Source organism: Dendrobates tinctorius, unplaced genomic scaffold, assembly GCF_039654945.1.
Source record: "Dendrobates tinctorius isolate UK_male_01 unplaced genomic scaffold, ASM3965494v1 ptg000049l, whole genome shotgun sequence".
In the NCBI taxonomy this organism is placed as follows: domain Eukaryota; kingdom Metazoa; phylum Chordata; class Amphibia; order Anura; family Dendrobatidae; genus Dendrobates; species Dendrobates tinctorius.
Genome location: NW_027361717.1, coordinates 28394409 through 28422404, shown reverse-complemented (window position 1 = coordinate 28422404; position 27996 = coordinate 28394409). Strand labels below are relative to the sequence as shown.

General features: G+C 43.8%; 1 protein-coding gene across 1 annotated transcript; it reads left to right on the top strand.

Moving 5' to 3' along the window:
• Positions 1-1406: 1406 nt before the first annotated feature.
• Positions 1407-19641, top strand: RNF7 (ring finger protein 7). Its single transcript, XM_073576601.1, has 3 exons — positions 1407-1613; positions 16827-16874; positions 19341-19641. The coding sequence occupies exons 1-3, from the start codon at positions 1481-1483 to the stop codon at positions 19457-19459; spliced, it is 300 nt and encodes a 99-aa protein (XP_073432702.1). The 5' UTR covers positions 1407-1480; the 3' UTR covers positions 19460-19641.
• Positions 19642-27996: the final 8355 nt, after the last annotated feature.

Genomic DNA, 27996 nt, shown 5'->3' with positions numbered 1-27996 from the left:
TGGAATATATGTAGATAATAGAGGAATGAGCACATACCCATATATACAGGTGTATATTATATTCCCTGAGCTTTATAGGTGGAGAATGAACATGTAATTTATGTAGATAATAGAGGAATGAGCACATATCCCATATATACAGGTGTATATTATATTCCCTGAGCTTTATAGGTGGGGAATGAGCATGGAATATATGTAGATAATAGAGGAATGAGCACATATCCCATATATACAGGTGTATATTATATTCCCTGAGCTTTATAGGTGGGGAATGAGCATGGAATATATGTAGATAACAGAGGAATGAGCACATATCCCATATATACAGGTGTATATTATATTCCCTGAGCTTTATAGGTGGGGAATGAGCATGGAATATATGTAGATAACAGAGGAATGATCACATACCTCATATATACAGGTGTATATTATATTCCCTGAGCTTTATAGGTGGGGAATGAGCATGGAATATATGTAGATAATAGACGAATGAGCACATATCCCATATATACAGGTGTATATTATATTCCCTGAGCTTTATAGGTGGGGAATGAGCATGGAATATATGTAGATAATAGGGGAATGAGCACATATCCCATATATACAGGTGTATATTATATTCCCTGAGCTTTATAGGTGGGGAATGAGCATGGAATATATGTAGATAATAGACGAATGAGCACATATCCCACCTATAAAGCTCAGGGAATATAATATACACCTGTATATATGGGATATGTGCTCGTTCCTCTATTATCTACATATATTCCATGCTCATTCCCCACCTATAAAGCACAGGGAATATAATACACTCCTGTTTATATGGGATAAGTGTCCATTCCTCTATTATCTACATATAATTCATGTTTATTTCATATCCACGATGCATAAGAAATCTGTAATACCTCTCCATGTCTTTCGACCTATAAGTTACTATGTTCAGTCTTTTTCTTTATTCCTTTTCTTTATTCTTTTTAGTACGTCCCTTACAAGAGTTACAATAACCTAAGATCGGTGATGATGATTTCCATAAAAGTTGGATGTTTACAAGTATTTACAGACTGAAATGTTCGTAAATGACAAAACTCATCAGATCAAGCACATGCTTGAAGGGCATAGAAAAAACTACAGAAAATATCAGTGGAAAAATAAAAATGTGCCCCTCCCCCATCTGCCCCTCCAGGACACACACAGAACAATGAAGTAAAAGTTTTCAGAACTTTTTCTATCTTCAGTTTCTTAACTTGCGCTCCCCCCTGCTGGCCTTCCCCTGTAATCACATCCCTCCGCTCTCCCCTGACACTGACGTCACCGGCTTCCGTCGTCATTGAACCTTTATGGCAATGCCGCACGCTCCTGTTACCTGATTGGTCGTTCTCTCCGTTAAGGGTTCCGGTTCTTGACATTCCTCTTCGCTGATTGGTCATCACCTGTGACCTCGCCGTTCAATAGGGCAGATCGCTCTACGCCTCTTACCGGTATGGCCGATCGGCGGGCGGAGCTCACCCGGCCGAGTGTCAAGATGTTTTCTCTGAAGAAATGGAACGCGGTGGCGATGTGGAGCTGGGACGTGGAGTGCGACACGTGCGCCATCTGCCGGGTGCAGGTCATGGGTGAGAACGAGGGGATCCGGCCCTGCGGTAACGCGGTGGTTGGCGTATCGTGTGTGATGCGGCAGATGTGCGCCAGTGCTGCCCCAGGACAAACGCCTGCAATGTACCGCAGTACTGCAGCACATGTGCGGTTCTCCGGGGCTGCGGGCACAGGTCACACTGGTAGTGCAGCTCTGTGCCCAGTGCCTGGCCATGATGCCCATCTGTGCCCCTGCCTCATGCCAGCCCCCCGCAGCAACATCATCATCACTGATCCATAGTGTAGGGGGCGCAGACCCTGATCACAGCGACCCTCGGACAAGTGATCTGTTGTGGAAAATGGAAGCAGAAGGATCCAGCCATTACTATGGGGGCTAGTATGGTTCCAAAAAACCCTTTTTTCCCTAAATAATAGACCTCCCAATAACCATTGCCCCTTCTGTTGTGTCCGGCCCCCTGGTACAGCAGATCTTATTCCTAAAATGACCTGACTGGGGACGTGTGAGTGGCGGCTGGAGAACTTCTGAAGTGCTACTTGGAGCCTTAAAGGGAATCTGTCCCCCCTTTTCTGAGATATCATATAATATCATTCAATTGGGTGTCCCATAAGGATTCTCTTCGTACTTTTGCTTCCCCCTGACCCCGCACCTTTCATGTATAAATACCTTGTTTATATCGGTTCAGATGTATGTAAACTGCCACGGTCCGCTGGGCGGGGCTTATTCACCTGCTCCCCCCCTCCCTGTCTTGCTCTACGCATTTCTTCTTGTGTAGAGCAAGACAGGGAGGGGGGGGAGCAGGTGAATAAGCCCCGCCCAGCGGACCGTGGCAGTTTACATACATCTGAACCGATATAAACAAGGTATTTATGCATGAAAGGTGCGGGGTCAGGGGGAAGCAAAAGTACGAAGAGAATCCTTATGTGACACCCAATTGAATGATATCATTATGTGATATCTCAAAAAAGGGGGGACAGATTCCCTTTAAAGGAGTTGTCCACTAGTCAGACAGCGCCTTCTCAATTTCTGTATTCCTTGGTGTAAAATAAGCCTGTACTCCCCTCCGTTGCCGCTCCTGCAAGCAGTGCGTCTGGGCTCACGTGGACGGCAGTCAGCAGCCCGTCACTCTCTTCCTTTTGGTCGTTATTGGCCTTCAGAGAGCGGCGCCCCTCACTTCTTCCCAGTGTCCATTTCATCCAAAGGAAGAGTGAGTGATTGGCTGCAGGGCCTAAGTGACAAAACGTCACGAGAGTCCTGGCGGAGCTGAAATAAGGGGAGGACAGGCTGTTTTAAATTAACATTTTGTAGCAAATGAGAAGGAGCTGTCTGAGTAATGGCCAATACCTCTTAAAGGGAGCCTGTCATGTGGAAAAAAAAAAAAAACTATTAGCCTGCAGATATGAGGTTAATGGTGTTCTGAACCTGCCCGGTGCCTGCGCTGAGAGCCCCGCTGCCAGGAGGAATTGCACTTTATCCCTCACTTCAGCTTTCAGTCATAGAGCCGTGGCGTCAGTCACTGCCCAGTACATAGAATGGCGGCTGTAACTAATCCCGGGCACTGACTGACAGCACTGCACTGATGAGCCAGCTGTCAGTCAGTATCAGGGTGTAGTTACAGCTGCCGCTTAACTGTATACAAGTTGGTGATTGAAGCTGCGCCTCTGACTGAAAGCCGGAGGCTGCAGGGGAGAACCAAGGTCACTTCCTCCCAGTATCTGAGCTTTTCAGTGCCGCAGCTGGGTAGCTTCAGAACGCAGTTAACCTGCTGATTGACCACTTATCTGCAGGTTAATACACTTTTTTTTTTTTTTTTTTTTTTTTCCATGACCCACCTATCCACTCTCTCTTTCCCCATGTTCTGATTTCTCCCGTCTGTGCTCTCTTATTTGACCTGTCTACCCCATGTGCTATCCCCCTTGTCTGCTGTCTCTCTCCTTCCTGTGCTGTGTTCTCCCCTCTTGTGCTGTCCCTTTTGAGCTGTCTCCCCCTGTGCTCTGTCTCTCTCACCCCTGTATCTGACTGTGTACAGAGCATACCACGGCTCCAGGGCAGGGGGGGAAGTAAAAGACAATACTGACATTACAGCAGGAGATCGCAGAGGACATGTTTTGTGAGGTAAAATATTGTTTAAAAACGGTGAAATATTTTACCTCACAAAATGAATCCTCTGTGATCCTCTGCTGTAATGTCAGTATTGTCTTTTGCTTCCTCCCCTGCCCAGGAGATGTGGTATGCTCCATACACGGTCAGACACACAGTTTTTAATATGTACTTTCGTTTGTGGGAAAACCCCCTTAATGTGACCGGCTTCCTCTGCATGTAGACACGTCGCGCATCTGCCGCCGGGATCAGCCGAATTATTCACTGCGCCTGCGAGGAATTCACGCAGTGCGACAGTGTTCTGCAGGTGGTACCGCGCAAGAGGCTGTGTGTGTGTGTGTGTGTGTGTGGTGCAACGGTGCTCCGCTGATGGTAGCGCGCGATAGGTTGGTACTAGCAGCAGTTTCCATATTGAGACACCTATCACTTGTGGGTCCCAATATGGCGGTCGGTGAACTTGCTCCGCATGGAATTCTGGGATGCGGTGACATCTGGACCGAACAGGAAATGAAAACATTACAAGGCAATTATATAAATAGATGTTCTCCTTTCTCACGAAGAAGGTATTTTTATTTCTGTAGTTTCCAGCCTGTTGCCTGAGTTACCGGCCACCGCTGCTGTCTGAATAGTGACTTGCTTAGACAGGGAGCATGCTCTGTTTTACGCTGTTTTGAAGCTGGATCAGACTAGCTTCAGTTCCCGTGCTGCAGACAAAAGGTTAATTCTGCAGCGTCAGAGAGCGCTTAGGCTAGTTTCACACTTGCTTTTTTTTGCAGCGCGTTTTTCCCGCAAAAAAACGCATTAAAAAAACGCATACAAATGCATACAAACGCTGCGTTTTTTTCCAGCATTTTAATGCGCATGCAGGAAAAAAACGCAGCGTTTCTGCGCGTTTGTATGCGTTTTTTGTGCGTTTGCGTTTTTTTACAGATTTTGGAAAAACCCCACAAAAAAGAAAAAACAACCATTCAACAACACACAAGACCAATGGGACTTCATTGTGGGTGTGGTATGTTAATATATAGACCCTGTCTACAGTATTCTTCACATTTGCTTGATTCTTCTCGTGACCATGGATCTGCGCTGGAAGAGTTTTCACTTCAACTTGGATTTGGACATCGCGATGGCTCAGGCGTATGCAGTTGCTTGCCATGAACAAAGGAAGAGAGAGAGGCAGCGAAGACGGCGGCGTATGTGGATACATCCGATTGTTGAACTCCGGGAGAGCCGTGGGGCATACCACACCCTCTACAGCGAGCTACGTGCAAACCCGGAGAAATTTACTGATTATATCCGGATGTCCCACGAAAGTTTCATGGATTTGCTTGCTCGTGTCCAACAATCCATCCGGAGACAGGACACACAGCTCCGTCGTGCGATTCCTCCTGAGGAACGGCTACTGGTGACATTACGGTATGTTTTAAAAACAAAGGGGTGTGGTCTGATGTTTTTTTTTGTAAATTTAGTATTCAAAACCGTGGGTAATTAGTTTTCGTGAATGTACTAATATTTTTTTTTATAGTTTTTAAAAATAATATACATAAATATTAATTTTACTTCTTTGTCTGTTCACAGATTCCTGGCGACTGGAGAAACCCTATCTTCACTACACTTCCAGTACCGTATTGGAATCTCTACCTTGTCTGGAATTGTTGCTGACACCTGCCGGGCTCTCTGGAATGTTCTTTGCCCAGAATTTATGCCCCTGCCCACCGCTGAAAAGTGGATGGAAATTGCTGACAAATTCTGGACAGTATGCAATTTTCCCAACTGTTTGGGAGCTGTTGATGGGAAACACATACGGATCATCAAACCCCAAAGAACGGGATCTGAGTACTATAATTACAAAAAGTACTTTTCAATAGTACTCATTGCGATTGCGGATGCCGGATGTATGTTTGTAGCAGTGGACATTGGAGCATTTGGCCGTGGTAATGACTCGCAGGCTTTTAAAAACTCAGACATTGGCCGGGGGTTGTATGGCAACCAATTTAATTTCCCTATGCCACGGCCTCTTCCTCACACCGAAGCTCCGCCACTGCCCTTTGTAATGGTTGGCGATGAGGCTTTTCAAATGTGCGGAAACTTACTGAAACCCTACTCCAGCCGGGACTTGGACCACACCAAAAAAATATTTAATTACAGGCTGACCAGGGCCAGAAGAACTGTCGAGTGTGCTTTTGGGATTCTTGTTTCCAGATGGCGAATTCTGGGCACGGCCATTAATCTTAAACTTGAAACAGTGGATGAGGTGGTGAAGGCCTGTGTGGTTCTACATAACTTTGTGATGGCTAAAGAGCACCCGACCTTTGAACTGGACGATGATGCTCCTAACCCATTGCCTGAATTCACTCAGCACACTCTCAGGTCATCCGTTGAAGTTGGCCAAATGAGGGACAAATTTGCGGCCTACTTTATTTCTGATGTAGGACGGGTGCACTGGCAAGATGAAATGGTGTAATGTTGTTGTTTATGGTAATAAAAATCGTTATTTGATACCATTACTGAGTGCACTATATTTTTTAAACTCCAATTAATTAAAAAACTTCCCATGTATAACTGAATTTTGTTATGTTCACACACCTGGGCAGGTAAATACACATACGAGTTAAAATGCAGCATTGCTAGTCTGCGTGAAATATATTGGAATGAGCAAAGCTGCAGGCCATGAATCAGGAAACCATTTTTTTCAAGAGAAAATTGTGCAACTAGTTTAAAACAAAGTATGTGATTTTCTCAAAACACAACCCTCAAAACCCAACCCCAATGAAAGTCCATGGGGAATACAAGTCAGCATTGAGTGGATGAATGTAATCTGCTCATGTAATCTGCTCCATTACAAGTTATTACACTAGGCCTTGGAATGACTATACTAGGCCGTGGTATTTCAAATATGAGTATAGTAGGCCTTGGGGCTAGTAGTATAGTCATATGTGAAATACCACGGCCTAGTATAGTCATACCAAGGCCTACTGTAATAACTCGATTTTTAACAACTAGCATCTTGTTTCACAAAAAACAAAGTGGTGAAACTAGAAAGAAACTTATTTTTTAGACAAGTTTCAACAATTTGTTTTTCATGAAACCAGATTCTATTTGGTAAAACTAGAGTTATTACACTAGGCCTTGGAATGACTATACTAGGCCTTGGGGCTAGTAGTATAGTAATATGTGAAATACCACGGCCTACTGTAATAACTCGATTTTTAACAACTAGCATTTTTAACAACTAGCATCTTGTTTCACAAAAAATAAACTGTTGAAACTAGAAAGAAACTTATTTTTTAGACAAGTTTCAACAGTTTGTTTTTCATGAAACCAGATTCTATTTGGTAAAACTAGAGTTATTACACTAGGCCTTGGAATGACTATACTAGGCCGTGGTATTTCAAATATGAGTATAGTAGGCCTTGGGGCTAGTAGTATAGTAATATGTGAAATACCACGGCCTACTGTAATAACTCGATTTTTAACAACTAGCATTTTTAACAACTAGCATCTTGTTTCACAAAAAACAAACTGTTGAAACTAGAAAGAAACTTATTTTTTAGACAAGTTTCAACAATTTGTTTTTCATGAAACCAGATTCTATTTGGTAAAACTAGAGTTATTACACTAGGCCTTGGAATGACTATACTAGTCCATGTTATTTCACATATGACTATACTAGCCCTTGGGTTGGTTTTTAACATGTATTTACCCATCAGTGTGTGTGAGCGGCGCAAACAACATTAATGAAACTTATTAATGGTGAACCACAAATGTTAATTTATTTTTTATCACAAAAAAAAAACTAAAAATTATTTTTTACGGCGTTTGGGGGCAGATGGTTTCAATTTGGGGGTGTGCAGGGAATATGCAACACTTGCAGTTGAAGACGGTGTTTGAGGGGAAGGGGCAACAAAACTTGTGGGGGAAGGTAGTCCAGTTAAGGGAATTAAACTTGGAACACTTGTAGGAGAGGAAATCTGTTCAGTTACATTAGTTGTAATGGCATGTCGCCGTAGGCTTGTGTGCCTGGACCGACTTTGGCCCAATGCCCGCCTTGATTGATTTCGCCTTGAAGTAGGGGCAAATATGGAATGTAGGTCCCCCGTCTGCTGGTATGGCTGCTGCTGCTGAGGTGGCTGCTGCTGCTGCTGAGGTGGCTGCTGCTGCTGCTGAGGTGGCTGCTGCTGCTGCTGAGGTGGCTGCTGCTGCTGCTGAGGTGGCTGCTGCTGAGGTGGCGGCTGCTGCTGCTGCTGAGGTGGCTGCTGCTGAGGTGGCGGCTGCTGCTGCTGCTGAGGTGGTTGCTGCTGCTGCTGCTGAGGTGGTTGCTGCTGCTGCTGCTGAGGTGGTTGCTGCTGCTGCTGCTGAGGTGGTTGCTGCTGCTGCTGCTGAGGTGGTTGCTGCTGCTGCTGCTGCTGAGGTGGTTGCTGCTGAGGTGGTTGCTGCTGAGGTGGTTGCTGCTGCTGCTGAGGTGGTTGCTGCTGCTGCTGCTGAGGTGGTTGCTGCTGCTGCTGCTGAGGTGGTTGCTGCTGCTGAGTTGGCTGCTGCTGCTGAGGTGGCTGATGCTGCTCTTCGTTGTCAGTGCTCGTCCTTGCAGGAGGACTGGTGGCGGCAGTGATGGCCCAGGTTTGCAGAGTGGTGGTGGCAGGGCTACTACATGTTGTTGTAGCGGCAGGGCTGTTCCATGTTTGCCTAGTGGTGGCTGAGCTCCACGCATGCATGGGATTGGCGGTGGTGCTCCAGACAGGAGCAGCGCTTGCCATGGTGGTGTCGGTGAAGTGACCAGCTGCACTCAGACTTGTGGTGGTGTAACGGTGGGTGTCCTGGCTTTGAATAGAGGTGTCCGTGCAGTAGTATGCAGCACAAGTCGGTAGTGAGGTGAAGCGAGTCAATGGTGGCACAGGTGGAAAGGACACCACTGACTGCTGACCGTACCGATTATGCTGCATAGCCTGCAAGAAAGCATTGTTGCAGGCCTGCAGCACATTCAGCTGTTGATCAGGACTAAGGTGTTCCGCCATGCCCTTTTCAATCTTACTAAAAAAATGGTGTGCTGGTCTGTTGAGGTCGGCCTCCAGACGGTCAAGGCGCTGTTCTACAGAATTGAAGCGGTGTTCAAAGTGGTTAAAACCACGTTCCATGAGTGCAAAACCGCTTTCAACTCTGTCGGACAGTGACTTGAGGCTGGAATTAAATGTCTCGCTCAAATGCATAAACTCGGGCAAGACATTCCTGTCCAAGGCCCTCTGCCGCTGGCGGGTAGTGCCCGCATAACCAGTGGCAGAGACCTGGGACAGGGGAACACCTGATGGCCCAGCTTCCTGGTCACCAGCTGTGTGTGTGGCTGACCTGCAAGGTGCTTCCTGGCTGTCGGATGGCTGGGACGGGTCAGAGGACGTCCGAGGAAGGACCGCTCCAGGGCCAGGTTGCAGGGTGCTGCTCCAGGTGCTGTGGAAGAAAGGAAAATCATTACTACCATGCCTTTACAAGAAGCATCAGCTGTGGATTAGAAAAACACAGATTAATAAAAATAAAAACCCAAAATGTATAATACTTACGATCTTGTGGCAAGGACCGGTCTTAGGAACTGCAACGCGTGATAGTGACGGTATCTAGTTCTGGTCCTTGACGCAGATCCACTGCGAACCTGGCCCTCAGCACGAACATCACTGTTGAAGCGGTCCTTGATCGAACGCCAACGTGTTCAGACTTTGTCCACTGTTGATAAAAAAAAAACAGTGCCGTCAAGGACAACAGTCACTGCGGCACAATGTAGCAATACAATACTCAAAGCAGTCACTGTAGACCCCGATGACACTGTTGGGTTTCCTGCTAGAATACGCCAAGCACGAAACCCAACAGTGCCGTCAAGGACAACAGTCACTGCGGCACAATGTAGCAATACAATACTCAAAGCAGTCACTGTAGACACCGATGACACTGTTGGGTTTCCTGCTAGAATACGCCTAGCACGAAACCCAACAGTGCCGTCAAGGACAACAGTCACTGCGGCACAATGTAGCAATACAATACTCAGAGCAGTCACTGTAGACCCCGATGAAACTGTTGGGTTTCCTGCTAGAATACGCCTAGCACGAAACCCAACAGTGCCGTCAAGGACAACAGTCACTGCGGCACAATCTAGCAATACAATACTCAAAGCAGTCACTGTAGACCCCGATGAAACTGTTGGGTTTCCTGCTAGAATACGTCTAGCACGAAACCCAACAGTGCCGTCAAGGACAACAGTCACTGCGGCACAATCTAGCAATACAATACTCAAAGCAGTCACTGTAGACCCCGATGAAACTGTTGGGTTTCATGCTAGAATACGCCTAGCACGAAACCCAACAGTGCCGTCAAGGACAACAGTCACTGCGGCACAATGTAGCAATACAATACTCAAAGCAGTCACTGTAGACCCCGATGACACTGTTGGGTTTCCTGCTAGAATACGCCTAGCACGAAACCCAACAGTGCCGTCAACGACAACAGTCACTGCGGCACAATGTAGCAATACAATACTCAAAGCAGTCACTGTAGACCCCGATGACACTGTTGGGTTTCCTGCTAGAATACACCTAGCACGAAACCCAACAGTGCCGTCAAGGACAACAGTCACTGCGGCACAATACAGAGCAGGGAAATACTCACTAAACGCCTTTTTGGAGGATGCTGTGGCGCTGTCCCAGCCATCCATCAACGCTGCGGCCACCTCATTCCATAGCCGCCGGGTCACCACATTGTCCTTGTACAGCCGGTCACGGCTGTCCCACAACGGCGAACGCTCCTGGACCAGGCTGATGAGCTGCTCATTATCCAGGTAGACGTCTTCATCCCGTTGTGGAACCTAGACAAAACACATTCATTAGAATAATCAAATTTAAATTGAATAAAAAGTTACAAAAAAAGAAACAAAAAAATGAGTAAAAATAGAAGATAAAAAATAAAGAACATTACAAATCATTTGATACTTACATTCCGTATCACCACCGGGACTTGGCTTCGCTGCTCCTGCTCTTCGCCCTCACTAGTGCCGTCCGCAGATGATGATGACGATGTCTTAAGAAAGTTGAAAAAAACGTAAGAGATTTGGAGAAGCAGCAGATATACTTACCAGATGCACGAAAATAATCACCTCACGGTCTGCTTGCGCCAATTCCTGCCGCGATGGGGAATACTCTGATTCTGAAGACATACTGCATGTAAAAATAATAAAAATCATTAGTACATACATAATTTAAAAGGACAGGCATATAATGTAATATACTCACATTCTTCGCTGATATAATGGGTTCTTGGTTGACTGTCTGCTCTTCAGTCTCTCAGTGTAGTAGTGGCAGAGTTTTGGCAGGCACCTCCTTTATATAGACTTTTTTTTTTTTGACTTTAGAAGATTCTAACTAGGATAAAAAGTGGACACCACCCAAAAAACGCAGCGCTAAAAAATCGCATACCTGCGCATGCCAGTGCGCACGTATGCGCATCCATAGGCTATAATGGCCATTTTTAGCGCAAAACGTGCGCATACGTGCGCATGCGCTTTTTTCCAGGGCCAAAAAATGCAACATGCAGCGTCTGGAAAATACCAACGCACACCCCAAAAAAACGCAGCGCATGAAAATCGCATACATGCGCTTACAAGCGCGCATGTATGCGCACCCATGTTAAATATAGGGGAAAAATCGCATGCGCACGTATGCGTTTTTTTCCAGCGCTAAAAAACGCAAATGTGAAACCAGCCTTAGTTTGAACAGTCATGCAGCAATGTCTCTGCCCTGAACTGTCCGCCATTAGAAGTGCAGCAGCCGGGAGGCAGAGGAGCGCTGTGCTCCTGATCTGACTCTAGACCACCCCTAGAAATGGTCACTGCCCTTCCAACAACGTTTGCATAGATGAACACCTTAGTGCGAGCAACTATAAGAAACGTAATGGAGCATGTTCACACGAGAGTTCTTGATGGGTTTTTTTTTTTCCTGCATGTAAAACACCAGCTGTAGCAGGAAAACCGCAGTGGTAATTTCTAACGTTTGTGGTGCGGTCTTTTTTTTTTTTTTTTTTCCTGACTTAAAAGCGTGGAAGAAAACACAGATTTTTTTTTTTTCTTCTTCCTGATCTTGATTGTATCAACTCAGCAAAACATTCTGAACACGGGTTGTATACACTTACTAGTATTTGTCTTTACTTCTACAGGGCATTTAAAGGGAATCTGTCACCCTTTTTTTGGAGTACGAGCTGCTGGCACCGCCATCAGGGGCTTATCTACAGCATTGTGTAACGCTGTAGATAAGCCCCCGATGTAACGTAAAAGATAAGAAAAACGAGTTAGATTATACTCACCGGGGGGGGGGCGGTCCGGTCTGATGGGTGTCGCCATCTGGTCCGGTGCCTCCCATCTTCATACGATGCCGTCGTCTTCTTCCCTTCCTGTCGTGGCTCCAGCGCAGGCGCACTACTCTGCCCTGTTGAGAGCAGAGTCCTGCAGTGTGCAGGTGTCGGGAGAGGTCTGGCGCCTGCGCACTGCAGTATTCTGCTCTGCCCTCAACAGCCATGATAGGAAGGGAAGAAGAGGATGGATTCGTATGAAAATGGGAGCCGCCGGACCGCAACACCCATCGGACCAAGACCGGACCGCCCCCTCCCCCGGTGAGTGTAATCTAACTCTTTTTTTCTTATCTTTCAGGTTACACCGCGGGGGGCTTATCTACAGCATGCTGTAGATAAGCCCCTGATGTCGGTGCCGGCAGCTCGTACTCCAAAAAAAGGGTGACAGATTCCCTTTTAAGCTGTGTTCTTTCTATTTTTTTAAACCGGGGGTGGGTAACCTTTTTTGTGCCAAGGGCCATTTGGAATTTTATATTAGCGTTCTTAAAGAGAACCTGTCAGCAGGATTGTGCACAGTCACCTACACACAGTGTCAGGTCGGCGCCGTTATACTGATTGCAATGATTCCTTGGGTGATGAAATCCGTCTTGTGGTTGTTGTGTAATTTTTTTATATTCAGTTTTAAGTTAATGATATTCTCGTGCTCCGGGGCGGCCTGTGGGGTCTTCATGTGGTGCTCTGATTAGGTATTCAGACTGCAGACAGGTCACTGATCCCTCACTGACCTGCCCCCTAGTATACATAATGAATGTATGTACATGAAGAAAAACCCTCTGCAGGCGCCAGCCATGACACCTGCACTGCAGCATAATCACGTTTACTATGCAGTTAATAACTATTCTTGATGATATTGAGAAAGTAAATAAAAAAAAAAAAAATCAATTTGAAAATGGCACCTGCACAGTAGCAGCTATCGGTGTATATAGAGGTGATCTCCGAGACCTGCTACTGCGCAGGCGTGTACAGTGCCATCTTGAAGAAGGAATTTTGTTTTTACCTCCAGCAAGATGGCGCCTCCTGCGCAATAGCAGCTATTTGTTGTCTATACACACCCGACAGTTGCTACTGCGCAGGCGCCACTTTAATTTTTTTTTCTTGCTCAATAACATCAAGAATAGTTGTTAGCTGGACGCTAATCATGCGATTATGCTGCAGCGCAAGTGTCACGGCTGGCACCTGCCTGCCGAAGGGTTTTCTTCAGTATGTACAGATTCATTATGTATACTAGGGGGCAGATCTGTGAGGGATCAGTGACCTGTCTGCAGTCTGAATACCTAATCAGAGCACCACATGAAGACCCCCACAGCCCACCCCAGAGCACGAGAATATCATTAACTCAAAGCTGAAAATAAAGATTAAACAACAACCACAAGATGGATTTCATCACCCAGGTATCATTGTAATCAGTATAATGGCGCTGACCTGACACTGTCTGTAGGTGACTGTGCACAATCCTGCTGACAGGTTCCCTTTAAGTTTGTGTGCTGTGTATAGGAGACGTTATAAGTCTCCACCAGCTCGGAGACAACTGAAAATTTAGAGATGGGGAATGTGATGATAAATGCAGACTACAAATCATGAAATTGCTACCTGCGATCTGCTGGCACCTCTACTGATTTGTAGCCCCTCACAACTAATCAAAAGGTGCCGTTAGACAGATTGCAGGGCTGCCGTCTGGTAACCTTGGAATACCGGGCTGCTGTGAATTGACTTGCTCAACTCTACTTGATTGGCATGAAAATCACAATGTCAGTGCATAAAATATTTTTTTTCTAATGTAGCCCATGCACTTAGAGGAAAGGGGTAAAAACGGTGGATTGACCCTGATTTGATGGTTTCTGTTAAAAAAAAAAAAAAAAAAGTGTGAACAAAGCTTTAGTTTCTCAGACCTCAGCATTGGGGCTTGTGTACACGTTTCAGATTTGCTAGCAAAACCTGAATTAATCCTGATGCCACCAAAGGGAATGAGAAACCTGACATGCTATGTGCACGATGCGTATTTTTGACTTGCAGATTTGGTGCTGAAAATAATATGCAGCGTGTCAATTCTCTGTGTGTTTTTGCCAATGTTTTTCACCATTGACCTCACTCATATCATTAAAAAATAAACGCAGGGCAAAAACGCATCAAAATTTGTTTTTCCTGCCAAGAGATGTAGAAATTTCTGCATCCATTTACTCACCGTGCACACATACAGTACAGACCAAAAGTTTGGACACACCTTATTCAAAGAGTTTTCTTTATTTTCATGACTATGAAAATTGTAGATTCACTCTGAAGGCATCAAAACTATGAAGTAACACATGTGCAATTATATTGTTAACAAAAAAGTGTGAAACAACTGAAAGTATGTCTTATATTCCAGGTTCTTCAAAGTAGCCACCTTTTGCTTTGATTACTGCTTTGCACACTCTTGGCATTCTCTTGATAAGCTTCAAGAGGTAGTCACCAGAAATGGTTTTCACTTCACAGGTGTGCCCTGTCAGGTTTAATAAGTGGGATTTCTTGCCTTATAAATGAGGTTGGGACCATCAGTTGTGTTGTGCAGAAGTCTGGTGGATACACAGCTGATAGTCCTACTGAATAGACTGTTAGAATTTGTATTATGGCAAGAAAAAAGCAGCTGAGTAAAGATAAACGAGTGGCCATCATTACTTTAAGAAATGAAGGTCAGTCAGTCCGAAAAATTGGGAAAACTTTGAAAGTGTCCACAAGTGCAGTGGCAAAAACCATCAAGCGCTACAAAGAAATTGGCTCACATGAGGACCGCCCCAGGAAAGGAAGACCAAGAGTCACCTCTGCTGCGGAGGATAAGTTCATCCGAGTCACCAGCCTCAGAAATCGCAGGTTAACAGCAGCTCAGATTAGAGACCAGGTCAATGCCACACAGAGTTCTAGCAGCAGACACATCTCTACAACAACTGTTAAGAGGAGACTTTGTGCAGCAGGCATTCATGGTAAAATAGCTGCTAGGAAATCACTGCAAAGACAGACAGCAAGCAGAAGAGACTTGTTTGGGCTAAAGAACACAAGGAATGGACATTAGACCAGTGGAAATCAGTTGTTTGGTTTGATGAGTCCAAATTTGAGATCTTTGGTTCCAACCACCGTGTCTTTGTGTGATGCAGAAAAGGTGAACGGATGGACTCTACATGCCTGGTTCCCACCGTGAAGCATGGAGGAGGAGGTGTGATGGTGTGGGGGTGCTTTACTGGTGACACTATTGGGGATTTATTCAAAATTGAAGGCATACTCAACCAGCATGGCTGCCACAGCATCTTGCATGTTATTCCATCCGGTTTGCGTTTAGTTGGACCATCATTTATTTTTTGACAGGACAATGACCCCAAACACACCTCCAGGCTGTGTAAGGGCTATTTGACCAAGAAGGAGAGTGATGGGGTGCTACGCCAGATGACCTGGCCTCCACAGTCACCAGACCTGAACCCAATTGAGATGGTTTGGGGTGAGCTGGACCGCAGAGTGAAGGCAAAAGGGCCAACAAGTGCTAAGCATCTCTGGGAACTCCTTCAAGACTGTTGGAAGACCATTTCTGGTGACTACCACTTGAAGCTCATCAAGAGAATGTCAAGAGTGGGCAAAGCAGTAATCAAAGCAAAAGGTGGCTACTTTGAAGAACCTAGAGTATAAGACATATTTTCAGTTGTTTCACACTTTTTTGTTAATTATGTAATTCATAGTTTTGATGCCTTCAGAGTGAATCTACAATTTTCATAGTCATGAAAATAAAGAAAACGCTTTGAATGAAAAGGTGTGTCCAAACTTTTGGTCTGTACTGTAGCTTTAAGGCGTACCTCTCGTTTCAGGTGATTTTTCAGAATAAGTTTTCCTGTGTGTAAATGAGGAATAACATTAGATCTGGCCATTGCATGGCATGTATCCTGTATATTATTATTATTATCCCCTCTGCAGACTCCATTTCTGATTTTCAGTTCTCTCTGAGCTGGTGGGTGAAGACAAGCTGCTATGATGTCTCCTTTCCACAACAAAGGGACTTGCGGGACTCGTGCCCTTCTTTCTCTGCAGGAGCAGCAGCTGCATGGGGGATGATAGAGATGAATAGCTTTACTGAGCTGTGTAGATGTAAAGCCAGCACTGGTTTTGAGATAAAGCAGTTGCAGCATGACTTTGCCTAACTTTGTGTCTGCCTTGGCTCACGCTGTGCTCCTCACTTCTCCCGCCACCCCCTCCATAAAATTATAATAGGAGGTGTAACCACTCTGTTGCACACAGCCTAGAGAGTATCCCACATAAAGTCAATTAAAACATAACCTTTAATGAACCACTACAAGGACATAACACACAAAAACATTACAAAAAAGTGCTCATGTGAACCAGTGCTTTTTTGTAATGTTTTTGTGTTATGTCCTTTTAATTGTTCACTAAAGGTTATGTTTTAATTGATTTTATGTGGGATACTCTCCAGGCTGTGTGCAACATTTGACCCCTGAGGGTTTTTTTGAATAGTGTCAAAAAGCTCACACTATAGCTGAGTGCACGAGGTGTAACCACTCCTTGCGGTCCATCTGGGTTTGATCAAGACTGAGTTAGGCTGGTTTCAGAGTGGCTCAAGAGATCAGAACGCATAGTGTGAAAGAAATGGCTCATAAGTGGAGACAGAAGCATATTTCTCAGTTTCTTATATTCGCCTGTACTATTTGTAATGTGATCCACTTAATGTCACTTTTTGGGTGCCTCTGCTCCACTTGCTTATTTAACTGCTATGTATCTGTATTTCTAGATGCCTGCCTGCGATGCCAAGCTGAGAACAAGCAGGAGGACTGTGTGGGTATGTTACATTGTGTTTTTCTAGCAGTGATGGATCCCTTTTTGTTACTTAATTTAGACCTAATCCCATAAATTCATTGAGTTAAATGTCTAAATATGAAGCAATAATTTTGGAGGGTGGTAAGTACAGATATTAACCATATACTTGAGGTGTCGGATGAATCCATTATTGGAGCTCATCCTTGGGTGAGGATCCTGTGAGACAGTGGACAGATGTCAGGCTGTGACCAAGCACTTGTATGCTGCGTATAGTGCACCCAAAGCAGGCAGAAAACGCTTCAGGGATCACTCCATTTCTCTGGCGCTTTGGAAATCTGAAGTCGTGTTATATATATATATATATATATATATATATATATATATATATATATATATATATATATATATATATATAATTTTATTTTTTTTTTTCTTTTTTTTTTTTTTATCTTTCAATAGATGAAAAATGCTTGTTTTTTGGGGTGCATTATTTTAGCCTTCTTTTTGGCTTCTATTGTAAAGAATTGAATATTCTCTTGGCAGAAAACCCTTTAGCCTCTTGGATTTTTTTTTTTTTTTTTAAAAAGCTTGACCATATGAACAGCAAGAAGTTTTTTTTTTTTTTTTTTTTTTTTTTGTGAGATACTGAAAAGTGTCAAATGGCTAAAATCAAGCATAAAGGGTTGTCTGTGACTTTTAGATTAATGACTTATCTTTTAGAATAGGTCATCAATATCAGATCGGGTGTAAGGTGCGGGTGGGGTTGCGACCCCCGACACTCCCACTGATCAGCTGTTCTGGTGGTGGCTGGAAGTGCTGAGTTGTTGAGCTGCACAGCTGTCAATGGTATAGTGGCTGCAGCCACCTAGATGAATCAGTAGGGGGCAGATGTGCAGTACCGGGCTGTGGCCACTATACCATATAGGGTGGTTTCACATTAGCGGTTTTGTGCGCAGTGTTTGCGGCGCATGAATGCGTCATGCGCCCCTATCTTTAACATGGGGGGGGGGGGGGACGCATGGTCTTGCGTTTGCACATGTCCGTATGCGTTTTCGTGCGCATGTGATTTTTTTTTTTTTTTTTTTAGTCGTGTGCGCCTTTGCACTCCAGACGCAACATGTTGCATTTTTGGGTGCACCGAAATTTGTCAAAACGCTTGTGCACGGAATGCGGCAAAAAAAGCATTACAGTCTATGGGAACGCAGGCGTGTGCATGGTAATGCGCACGCCTGCATTTTGATGAACATGCATTTTTGTCGTAAAAATGTGTAGACACTGGGTTTAACCCATGAAGAACGAATGCGCCTAAAAAAACGCATGATGCATTTTTTGCATGCGTTACTATTGCGCACGTTACGCTGCGCACAAAAGCGCTAATGTGAAACCACCCTAACAGCTATGCAGTTCTGCGACTGAGCATTTATGGCTGGCACCGGGAACAGCTGATCAGCAGGGATACCGGGTGTCGCACCCCACCTCCTCAATCAGATATTCATGCCCTATCCTAAAGATAAGCTATCAATGTAAAAGTCCCAGAACGTCTTTAAATTAAAAAAAATAGCTTGCAGAGCTTAGAAAAAAAAGGTTTGCACTGCCTTACGGCCCTAGCTAGAACAAGAGGCATAGAAAAGTGGCACAAAACTTTTGGTGTTAGAATTGAGCAAATACATTTGAGTTGCCCTGGTCTGGGGTCCAGTCTTGTCGTCTAGGCATCTGGACCAGAGCAGTCTTCAGTTCTTGACGTGGGATCATTGTTGCCTCTTTCGCTTTCTGCCCTGCCGGGCAAAATGCGCCATCCACAGAAGTGATGACCTCCCTATCTTGCCTGGCAGCCTAGTGGGCTCAAGAGCTGCCAATAATCCCAGGTCAAGAATGCCAACTGAAGACTGCTCTGGTCCAGATGCCGCAGAGGGCAAGACTGGACCCCAGACCAGGGCACCTCAGATCTTTTTCCTTAACTCCAGTCACTGGATTAGATCGTTGTGACGCTTTCCTCTTGTTCTAGCTATGGCCATTTTGCTGTGAGAAGCGCGGTCAGGTTAGTAGGGTCAGGCCCTGCCGGGATTAGCAGGGTCTTTACTTTTAATCTCTTTGGTCTCTTAAGAAGGTATTATCATTGGTGGGTAAGTCTCTTAAAAGAGCATAATGTGTACATGGATAGATCCCACACTTCTAGTAATAAATGGAGTGCACATTTCCAGGTCAGAAATCAGATGTAGACTGAGAGGTGTATATCCCCCTGCCCCTAGAACTCCTTAGTTTCTTCGTCCTTTTTTCCTTCGTTGAAGATTATTTCCCTGGATACAGACTTGTTCAACACAGATCCGCCGCAGTGTCACTCTGCTCCTCCTCTATATTACTGCCGCCATTGAGGCTTGAAATAGAGCAAATCCATAAAGCGGTCATGAGTGTAAACCCGTCCTCCAGGCCACACACAGTGTGTGATCGGTAATGGCGTGCTCACACACACTGTTCTGTTCTCTTACAGTGGTATGGGGAGAATGCAATCACTCGTTCCACAACTGCTGCATGTCCCTGTGGGTGAAGCAGAACAACCGGTGCCCATTGTGCCAACAGGACTGGGTGGTGCAGAGAATAGGAAAATAGTTCTTCCTGCGCCGTGTGTGGCCGCCAGACGTGGGAATCTTCTATACGTTTCTGATGCGCAGATCTCTCTGCTCCACGTGAATGACTGGTGATATTCAACAAGACACTAACTGATGGAGTACCCTACTGTATCTGCAGGGGATGCTGCGTACCCCTCCTTCAATAAAGTTACCTTACCTGTTCTGCTGCCTTTTTTGGAACTATGGAGTGTACAATGTTCATTCTTCAGTTATATCGTACGGTGTTTTTTTTTTTTTTTTAATCAATTTTCAGTTTTTATTCAGGTTACTAAATATGCTGTCCTACAAGGCTAGCAAATGACATGTCTGATTTCCTATAAGCCAAAATGGAAGAAATATTGTGCCTTTTGGCTAATAAGAGCAGATTATGGCTACAGCCAAGGGTAATTATGCATCATGTTGCTACTTTGTGATATCTTTGACCTACTCCCCATACCCCACTTTTCTTCTTGGTTCTCAAGCCAATAAAAAGATTCTATTAACAGTGTGTCCGTAAAGTCATGGTGCCCTTACGACCAGTCACAGGAAAGCATACAAGTATACCACGATCCCCGGATCTGACGCCCTTAGACTTTTACTTTTGGGGTTATGTGAAGCAACATGTGTACATTGAACGTATCAACGACATTAATAACTTAAACCAGAGAATCACAGACGCTATTCACTCTGTTACACCAGACGTCCTTACTAGAGTTGAGCGACTTTAGTCGGATCGGGTTTCATGAAACAAAATTTGTTTCAGATGAAACTGGTCCGACTAGGGCAAAAAAAAGTCGGAGTTTTGTCCGAAACCCGACCCCATTGCAAGTCAATGGGAAATAAAAGTCAGCATTGACTTTTGCCCTAGTCGGACCAGTTTCATCTGAAGCAAATTTTGTTTCATGAAACCCGATCCGACTAAAGTCGCTCAACTCTAGTCCTTACCCGTGTGTGGCAAGAACTTCACTATCGTTTGGATGTGTGTAGGGCAACAAATGGAGCCCACATTGAACTGCACTGAATAGGTATGAAACTGAGAGAGTTATTCTTTTATTTGGAGCAGATTTCACATTTCTATTTTTGTTGCTTTCCTGTGACTGGTCAAAAGTGCACCATGACTTAACGAACACACTGTATAAGCAGTATACCACCCAAATGTCAAATATACTCACACCCACAGGTATATGGCCCAGGGAAGGAGAAGGTTCAATTGCATGGTTGGTTTAAAAAATATAATTTTAAATACTCGATTCATTAAAAATTAAAATAGAAATTCAAGCATAAAAGGACAAAAGTAGTGTGTTGTACTAGATAGCATAACTCAGCATGTATATGGTAAAGAAATCTCCTAAAGGCACTTCATGAACAACCTTATCTAAGGGTACCGTTATACCTAGCGATGCACCAGCGATATGACGCGGTCAGGATCGCTGGTGCATCGCTAGGTGGTCGCTAGTGAGCTGCCACACAGGCAGATCTCACCAGTGACATAGGAGGGGTCGGGGGTCGCTACTTACCTGTCAGGCGCGGCGATCCTGCGTCCTCCCGCCCGGCTCCACGCGTCGCTCGTTGGCGCCACAGGAAGCGCCGCAGGAAGTGACCGACGAGGAATGGTCCAGGAGCTTCTCGCGCGATCAGCGATAAACAGCGGGAGAGCGGGTCGGAGGTAAGTATCTCATGCAGTGATATCGCTAGCAATATCGCTGCAACGTCACAAAATCGGTGACTTTACAGCGATATTGCTAGCGATATCGCAGTGTGTAACGGGGGCTTAAGCCAAGGTTAGCATAGCTTAGATTGTATAGGCAATCAGATTTGGTTTCTTAGTCCCACAGTAGTTAAATGCCGTTCAAAGTCAATGACCCAATAAGCAAGAAAAGGAGGAAAATATCCCCCCGATCGCCTGCAGAGTATACTCACAGTGACACTTGTCTTGTTTGTGTGTGCAGCGTGGTTGTGAGTAGTATAATCTGTAGGCGATTCTGGGATACTTTCCTCCTTTTCTTGCTTATTGGGTCCTTGACTTTCAATGGCATTTACCTATTTTAGGACCAAGATACCAAATATGATTCCTGACATAATCAGCTGAGACTGGCCTACCCAGGCAAAAGACATGCCTTCTCTCCTGCCCAGGCCTCCACACTTAACTGAATGCGCTTGTACTTTATTATTTATTTATATAGTGCCATTAATTCCATGGTGCTGTACATGAGAAGGGGGTTACATACAAAGTTATAGATATCATTAACAGTAAACAAATTTACAATGACAGACTGGTGCAGAGGGGAGAAGACCCTGTCCTTGCGGACTTAGTCTATGGGATAATTTGTTTACAGGGACTTCTTCATATCTAAGTGAATCTTTTCACTTTATTACATAGTTTACACCCTGGGTAATCCAGTCTCACATTGACCCATCAATATTACATTGTCTATACGATATACAGCTCTGGCAACAATTAATAGACCACTGCAAAATGTTCAGTTAGTCTGATTTTTCTCTTTATAGGTATATATTTGAGTAAAATTGCTCTTTTATTCTATAAACTACTGACAACACATTTCTGAATTTCCAAGCATTATTTTTGTATTTATTTTCAGAAAATGAGAAATGGTCTAAACAAAAAAAAAAAAAATGCAGTGCTTGCAGATCTCAAATAATCCTAAGAAAACAAGTTCATATTCCTTTAGAAACAGCAATACTAATGTTTTAACTCGGGAAGAGTTCAGAAATCAATATTTTGTGGAATAATCATGATTTTTAATCACAGCTTTCATGCGTCTTGGCATGCTTTCCACCAGTCTTTCACACTGCTTTTGGGTGACCTTATGCCACTCCTGGTACAAAAATTTAAGCCGTTCTTCTTTGATGGCTTGTGACTATCCATCTTCCTCTTCATTACATTTCAGAGGTTTTCAATGGGGTTCAGGTCTGGAGATTGGGCTGGCCATGACAGGGATTTGATGTGGTGGTCCTTCATCCACACATTGATTGACCTAGCTGTGTGGCAAGGCTTTTTTTTCTAGCTTTACATGACTTGAGCCCTGCATCTAGGAGCCTGTGACAAATTGTTCTTGCTGTGCACTTCACCCCAGCTGCCATTTGCCATTACTTTTGTAGGTCACTTGATGTCATCCTGCGGTTGCTGAGTGACATTCAAATGACATGACAGTCATCCCGATCAGTGGAGAGTTGTTTTCGCCCTCTGCCGGTCTGTAGCTTTGTTGTCCCCAATGTCTGCTGCTTGACCTTGTTATAATGGACTGCTGTCTTAGAAATTTTAAGGATGGAGGCAACATGATGCTCATTGTATCCCTCTGCTACTAAAGCCAGAATTGAGCCCTTCTTTTCCTCACTCAAGTCTTTTCTTTTCAACTCCTTTGGCATGGTTAAAAGTTATTTTTTCATTCCTCTTACTTTTGGGATATTACTAGCACTTGTTTTTCCATCCAGCTTGTCCTATTGCAAGAGGATTGTGAACACTTCAGCAGGGTTTTTTTTTTTTTTATACTTTCCTTCGTTAAATAAGATTTGGTTCAGGTGATCACCTAATCAGAAGCACATTAAGTAGAATGAGGTGTCCGCTGGTTGGAATTCAACGGACACTGGAATGGAATGGCGGTCAGACATGTAGAGAAGCTGATTTTTATAAAACTGTGCAGTGGTCTCTTAATTTTTGTCAGAGCTGTATGCTATGATTGCCATGGCTTAGATAATGTTATTGACAATGGGTCTTTAGATTTCTTTACCTTATACATGCTGAGTTATTCTGTCTAGTGTAACACACTACCTTTGATCTTTAAAATTATATAAAAATATCAAGCATAAATACTTGATTTGAGTTAATTTAAAATTTTTTAATTTTTTTAAACCAACTATGCAATCAAACCTCCTTCCCTGAGCCATATACCTGTGAATGAGTATAGTCAATAAAAAGATTCCTTCAAGGTCACATGTCTTGTCTCAAATGTATCACTATGCAACAGATCCGCAAGACATGGATGCAAATCAGAAGCCTTTCGCATCGCATCAGTACTTCACAGATCTCCATAGCCTAGACAGGCTGCTTAATGGAACGGAATAGGACCTGCTCTGAGACTCCTGGATCAGCATACGCTTTCCCTTTCACTGGTGATAGGCTACACCCTATAGCTTCTTAATTAAAAAAAAAATGACCTGTAGTATAAGTTGGCATGCATGCGAAAATAGGAGCATGTTCACACTGGTCATAAAACAGACAAAACCCAAATGGGATTCCACAGGGCTCTGTTCTGGGCCGTGTTTTGTTCAACATCTTTATCAATGATTTAGATGAAAGAATTGAGGGTACACTGATTAAATTTGCTGATGACACAAAGCTAGGAGGGATAGCTAATACTAGAGAAGAGAGAGAGAGGATTCAAAAAGATATAAATAAACTGGAGCAGTGGGCAGCAACTAACAGAATGGTTTTTAACAGGGAAAAATGCAAAGTACTACATCTGGGCAATAAAAATGAAAAAAGCATATACAGAATGGGAGGAATAGGGCTAAGCAACAGCACATGTGAGAAAGACTTGGGTATACTAATGGATCATAAACTAAACATGAGTCAAGAGTGTGATGCAGCAGCAAAAAAGGCAAATACAATTCTAGGATGTATTAACAGAAGCATACAGTTTAGATCACATGAAGTCATTATTGTCCTCTACTCTTTGGTCAGACCTCATCTGGAATACTGTATCCAGTTTTGGGCGCCACATTTTAAAAAAAAAAAAGACATCAACAAACTGGAGCAAGTTCAGAAAAGAGCGACCAGAATGGTGACCGGTCTGCAAACCATGTCCTATGAGGAACGGTTACAGGATTTGGGAATGTTTAGCTTGCAAAAAAGAAGACTGAGAGGAGACTTAATAGCTGTCTACAAATATCTCAAGGGCTGTCACATTGCAGAAGGATCATCTTTATTCTCATTTGCACAAGGAAAGACTAGAAGCAATGGGATGAAACTGAATACGAGGAGACACAGATTAGATGTTAGAAAAACTTTAACAGTGAGGGTGATCAATGAGTGGAACAGGCTGCCACGAGAGGTGGTGAGTTCTCCTTCAATAGATGTCTTCAAACAGAGGCTGGACAGACATCTGTAAGGCAAGAAATATTTGAGATTTAGTTCTAATGTATGTTTATATGGTGATAATCAGCTGTCATAAGCGTTTTGGTATATTTGGCGTTTGACTTACACACCGTTTTACCTAGAGGAAAAAAAAAGTTTCCCTCTTTTTTAGGCAGTCTTTCAGCAGCAATGAATATTCTAACCAAACACAGGCCCCTGGTGTAGTCTTGATGGGCCCACACAGTACAGTATACCTTCCCACCACCTCATTGTCCTATATTGTTTTCTATCTCCACCCTACTGTTCCTTGATTGACACCTCCGACCTTACAGGAAGGAGGTGGAGAGTGGTGGAATATATGTACAAAAGTGCACTGAACTTTTTGGTTTCGACAAGGGTGCACTGATCTCCTTGGCGAAACCAGATTCACCTGAAAAGATGGCCAGCAGAAATTTTCTGATCACAAATTGTGCTATTTAATTTAGTAAAATGGTTTGAGTTTAGACTGCCAACATCCTCATTATCTTTGAAAATTCTGGGCTGCTTCTAATGATTGAATCTACGCCATCATCTATCAGACTGAAGACCCTGTTAATTTGCGTCCTTAGACTAGTAGTTGGGTTAGTATGTCCATATTACAACCTTCTGAATCAGTTCATTTGTTAAAACGATTCTCGTGCAAGTCTCTCACATGAAAACCTGGCACTGCCGCTGGCACTCGGACCGGAGCGTGTGGCTATTTGCATTTCTATGCAGCCGCACGCTCCAGTCCGAGTGGACAGTGCCAGGTTTTCATGCGAGAGACTCGCACGAGAATCGTGCGAATCTCTCGCATGTGAATATCAGCCCTAACTTTGTTCCTCTACTGGTTTTGGCTAAACCCCTGCATGACATATGACGCAGCTGTACATAATGATCCGGAAGGGGTTCCTGCAAATTGACGTGCAGTTAGGTCATGGTGGTCATGCGGGCGCATAAGGTGTTCGGCACAATCACCGCCACGAGCCCAACTTATGTGATAGCTGAGCTCTGGCTGCCAGGGCTGGTGCCCACACTGTCCCTGGCTTTTTAACCCTCTAAATGCCAGGATCAATAACAATCGCAGCATTTAGAAGAACGTGATCGCAGGCTGTGAATGGTAGTCATGGCAAATGGAGGTCAAATAATGACCTCCAGGTCTGCCAGCTATGGTGACCTGTTAGACCATGCCTGTTAGTGATCAGAGAAGTGAACGCTGAAACCTCATATAGGGATTAAGTAAGAAATAATGTTTTTTTTTAACCCCTTCACTACCAAGGGTGGTTTGCACGTTAACTACCGGGCCAATTTTTACAATTCTGACCACTGTCCCTTTATGAGGTCATAACTCTGAAACGCTTCCGTGGATCCCGGTGATTCTGACATTGTTTTCTCGTGACATTGTACTTCATGTTAGTGGTAAAATTTCATTCATATAACTTGCGTTTATTTATGAGAAAAACGGAGATTTGGCGAAAATTTTGAAAATTCCGCAATTTTCCAACTTTGAATTTTTATGCCCTTAAATCACAGAGATATGGCACACAAAAAAGTTAATAAGTAACATTTGCCACATGTTTACTTTACATCAGCACAATTTTGGAACCAAAATTTTTATTTGTTAGTAAGATATAAGGGTTAAAAGTTGACCAGCGATTTCTCATTTTTGCAACACCATTTGATTTTTACGGACCACATCACATTTGAAGCCACTTTGAGGGGTCTATATGATAGAAAATACCCAAAAGTGACACCATTCTAAAAACTGCACCCCTTAAGGTGCTTAAAACCACATTCAAGGAGTTTATTAACCCTTCAGGTGCGTCACAGGAATTTTTTGAATATTTAAAAAAAATTAACATTTAACTTTTTTTCACAAAAAAAATTACTTCAGGTTCAATTTTTTTTATTTTACCAAGTGTAACAGGAGAAATTGGACTGCAAAAATTATTGTGCAATTTGTCCTGAGCACGCTGATACCTGATAGGTGGGGGGGAACCACTGTTTCGGCGCATGGCAGAGCTCAGAAGGGAAGGAGCGCCGTTTGACTTTTTCAATGCAAAATTGGCTGGAATTCTGATCGGACGCCATGTCGCGTTTGGAGAGCCCCTGATGTACCTAAACAGTGGAAACCCCCCACAAGTGACCCCATTTTTGAAATTAGACCCCCTAAGGAACTTATCTAGATATGTGGTGAGAACTTTAAACCCACAAGGGCTTCACAGAAGTTTATAATGTACAGCGGTACAATTAAAAAATCATATTTTTTCCACAAAATGATCTTTTCACCCCCAATTTTTATTTTCCCAAGGGTAACAGGACCCTAAAAGTTATTGTGCAGTTTGTCCTGAGTACGCTGATACCCCATATGTGGGTGTAAATGACTATTTGGGCACATGGCAGAGCTCGGAAGGCAAGCAGCGCCATTTGACTTTTTTGGCTGGAATTGAGATCAGACACCATGTCGCGTTTGGAAAGCCCCTGATGTACCAAAACAGTGGAAACCCCCCCACAAATGACCCCATTTTGGAAACTAGACCCCCCAAGGAACTTATCTAGATGTGTGGTGAGAACTTTGAACCCCCAAGTGCTTCACAGAAGTTTATAACGCCCAGGCGTGAAAATAACAAAAAAATTTTTTTCCACAAAAATGATATTTTTGCCCCCAAATTTTTATTTTCCTAAGGGCAACAGGAGAAATAGGACCCCAAAAGTTGTTTTGCAAATTGTCCTGAGTAGGCTGATACCCCATATGAGGGGGTAAAACACTGTTTGGGTGCATGGCAGAGCTTGGAAGGGAAGGAGCACCATTTGACTTTTTCAACGCAGAATTGGCTGGAATTGAGATCAGACGCCATGTTGCGTTTGGAGAGCACCTGATGTGCGCAAATAGTGGAAACCCCCCAATTCTAACCCTAGCCCTAACCCTAGCCCTAACGCTAATGGGAAAATGGAAATAAATACATTTTTTTTATTTTATTATTTTTCCCTAACTAAGGGGGTGATAACGGGGGGTTTGATTTACTATTTATGGCGGTTTTTATGTTTGACAGCTGTCGCACGCTAAAAGACGCTTTTTATTGTAAAAATAGTTTTTGCATCACCACATATTGAGAGCTATAATTCTTCCATATTTTGACCCACCGAGTCATGTGAGGTCTTATTTTTTGCGGGACGAGTTGACGCTTTTATTGGTATCATGTTCGGGCATGTGACATTTTTTGATCGCTTTTTATTTTGTTTTTTGGGACGCAGAATTTACAAAAACCAGCGTTTCATGAATTTCTTTTGGGTGGTGCGTTTACGCCGTTCCGGGTGCGGTAAAATTTATAAGGCGGTTTTATTCTTCGGGTCAGTACGGTTACAGCGATACCTTATTTAGGTCTTTTTTTATGTTTTGGCGCTTTTATGCAATGAAAACAATT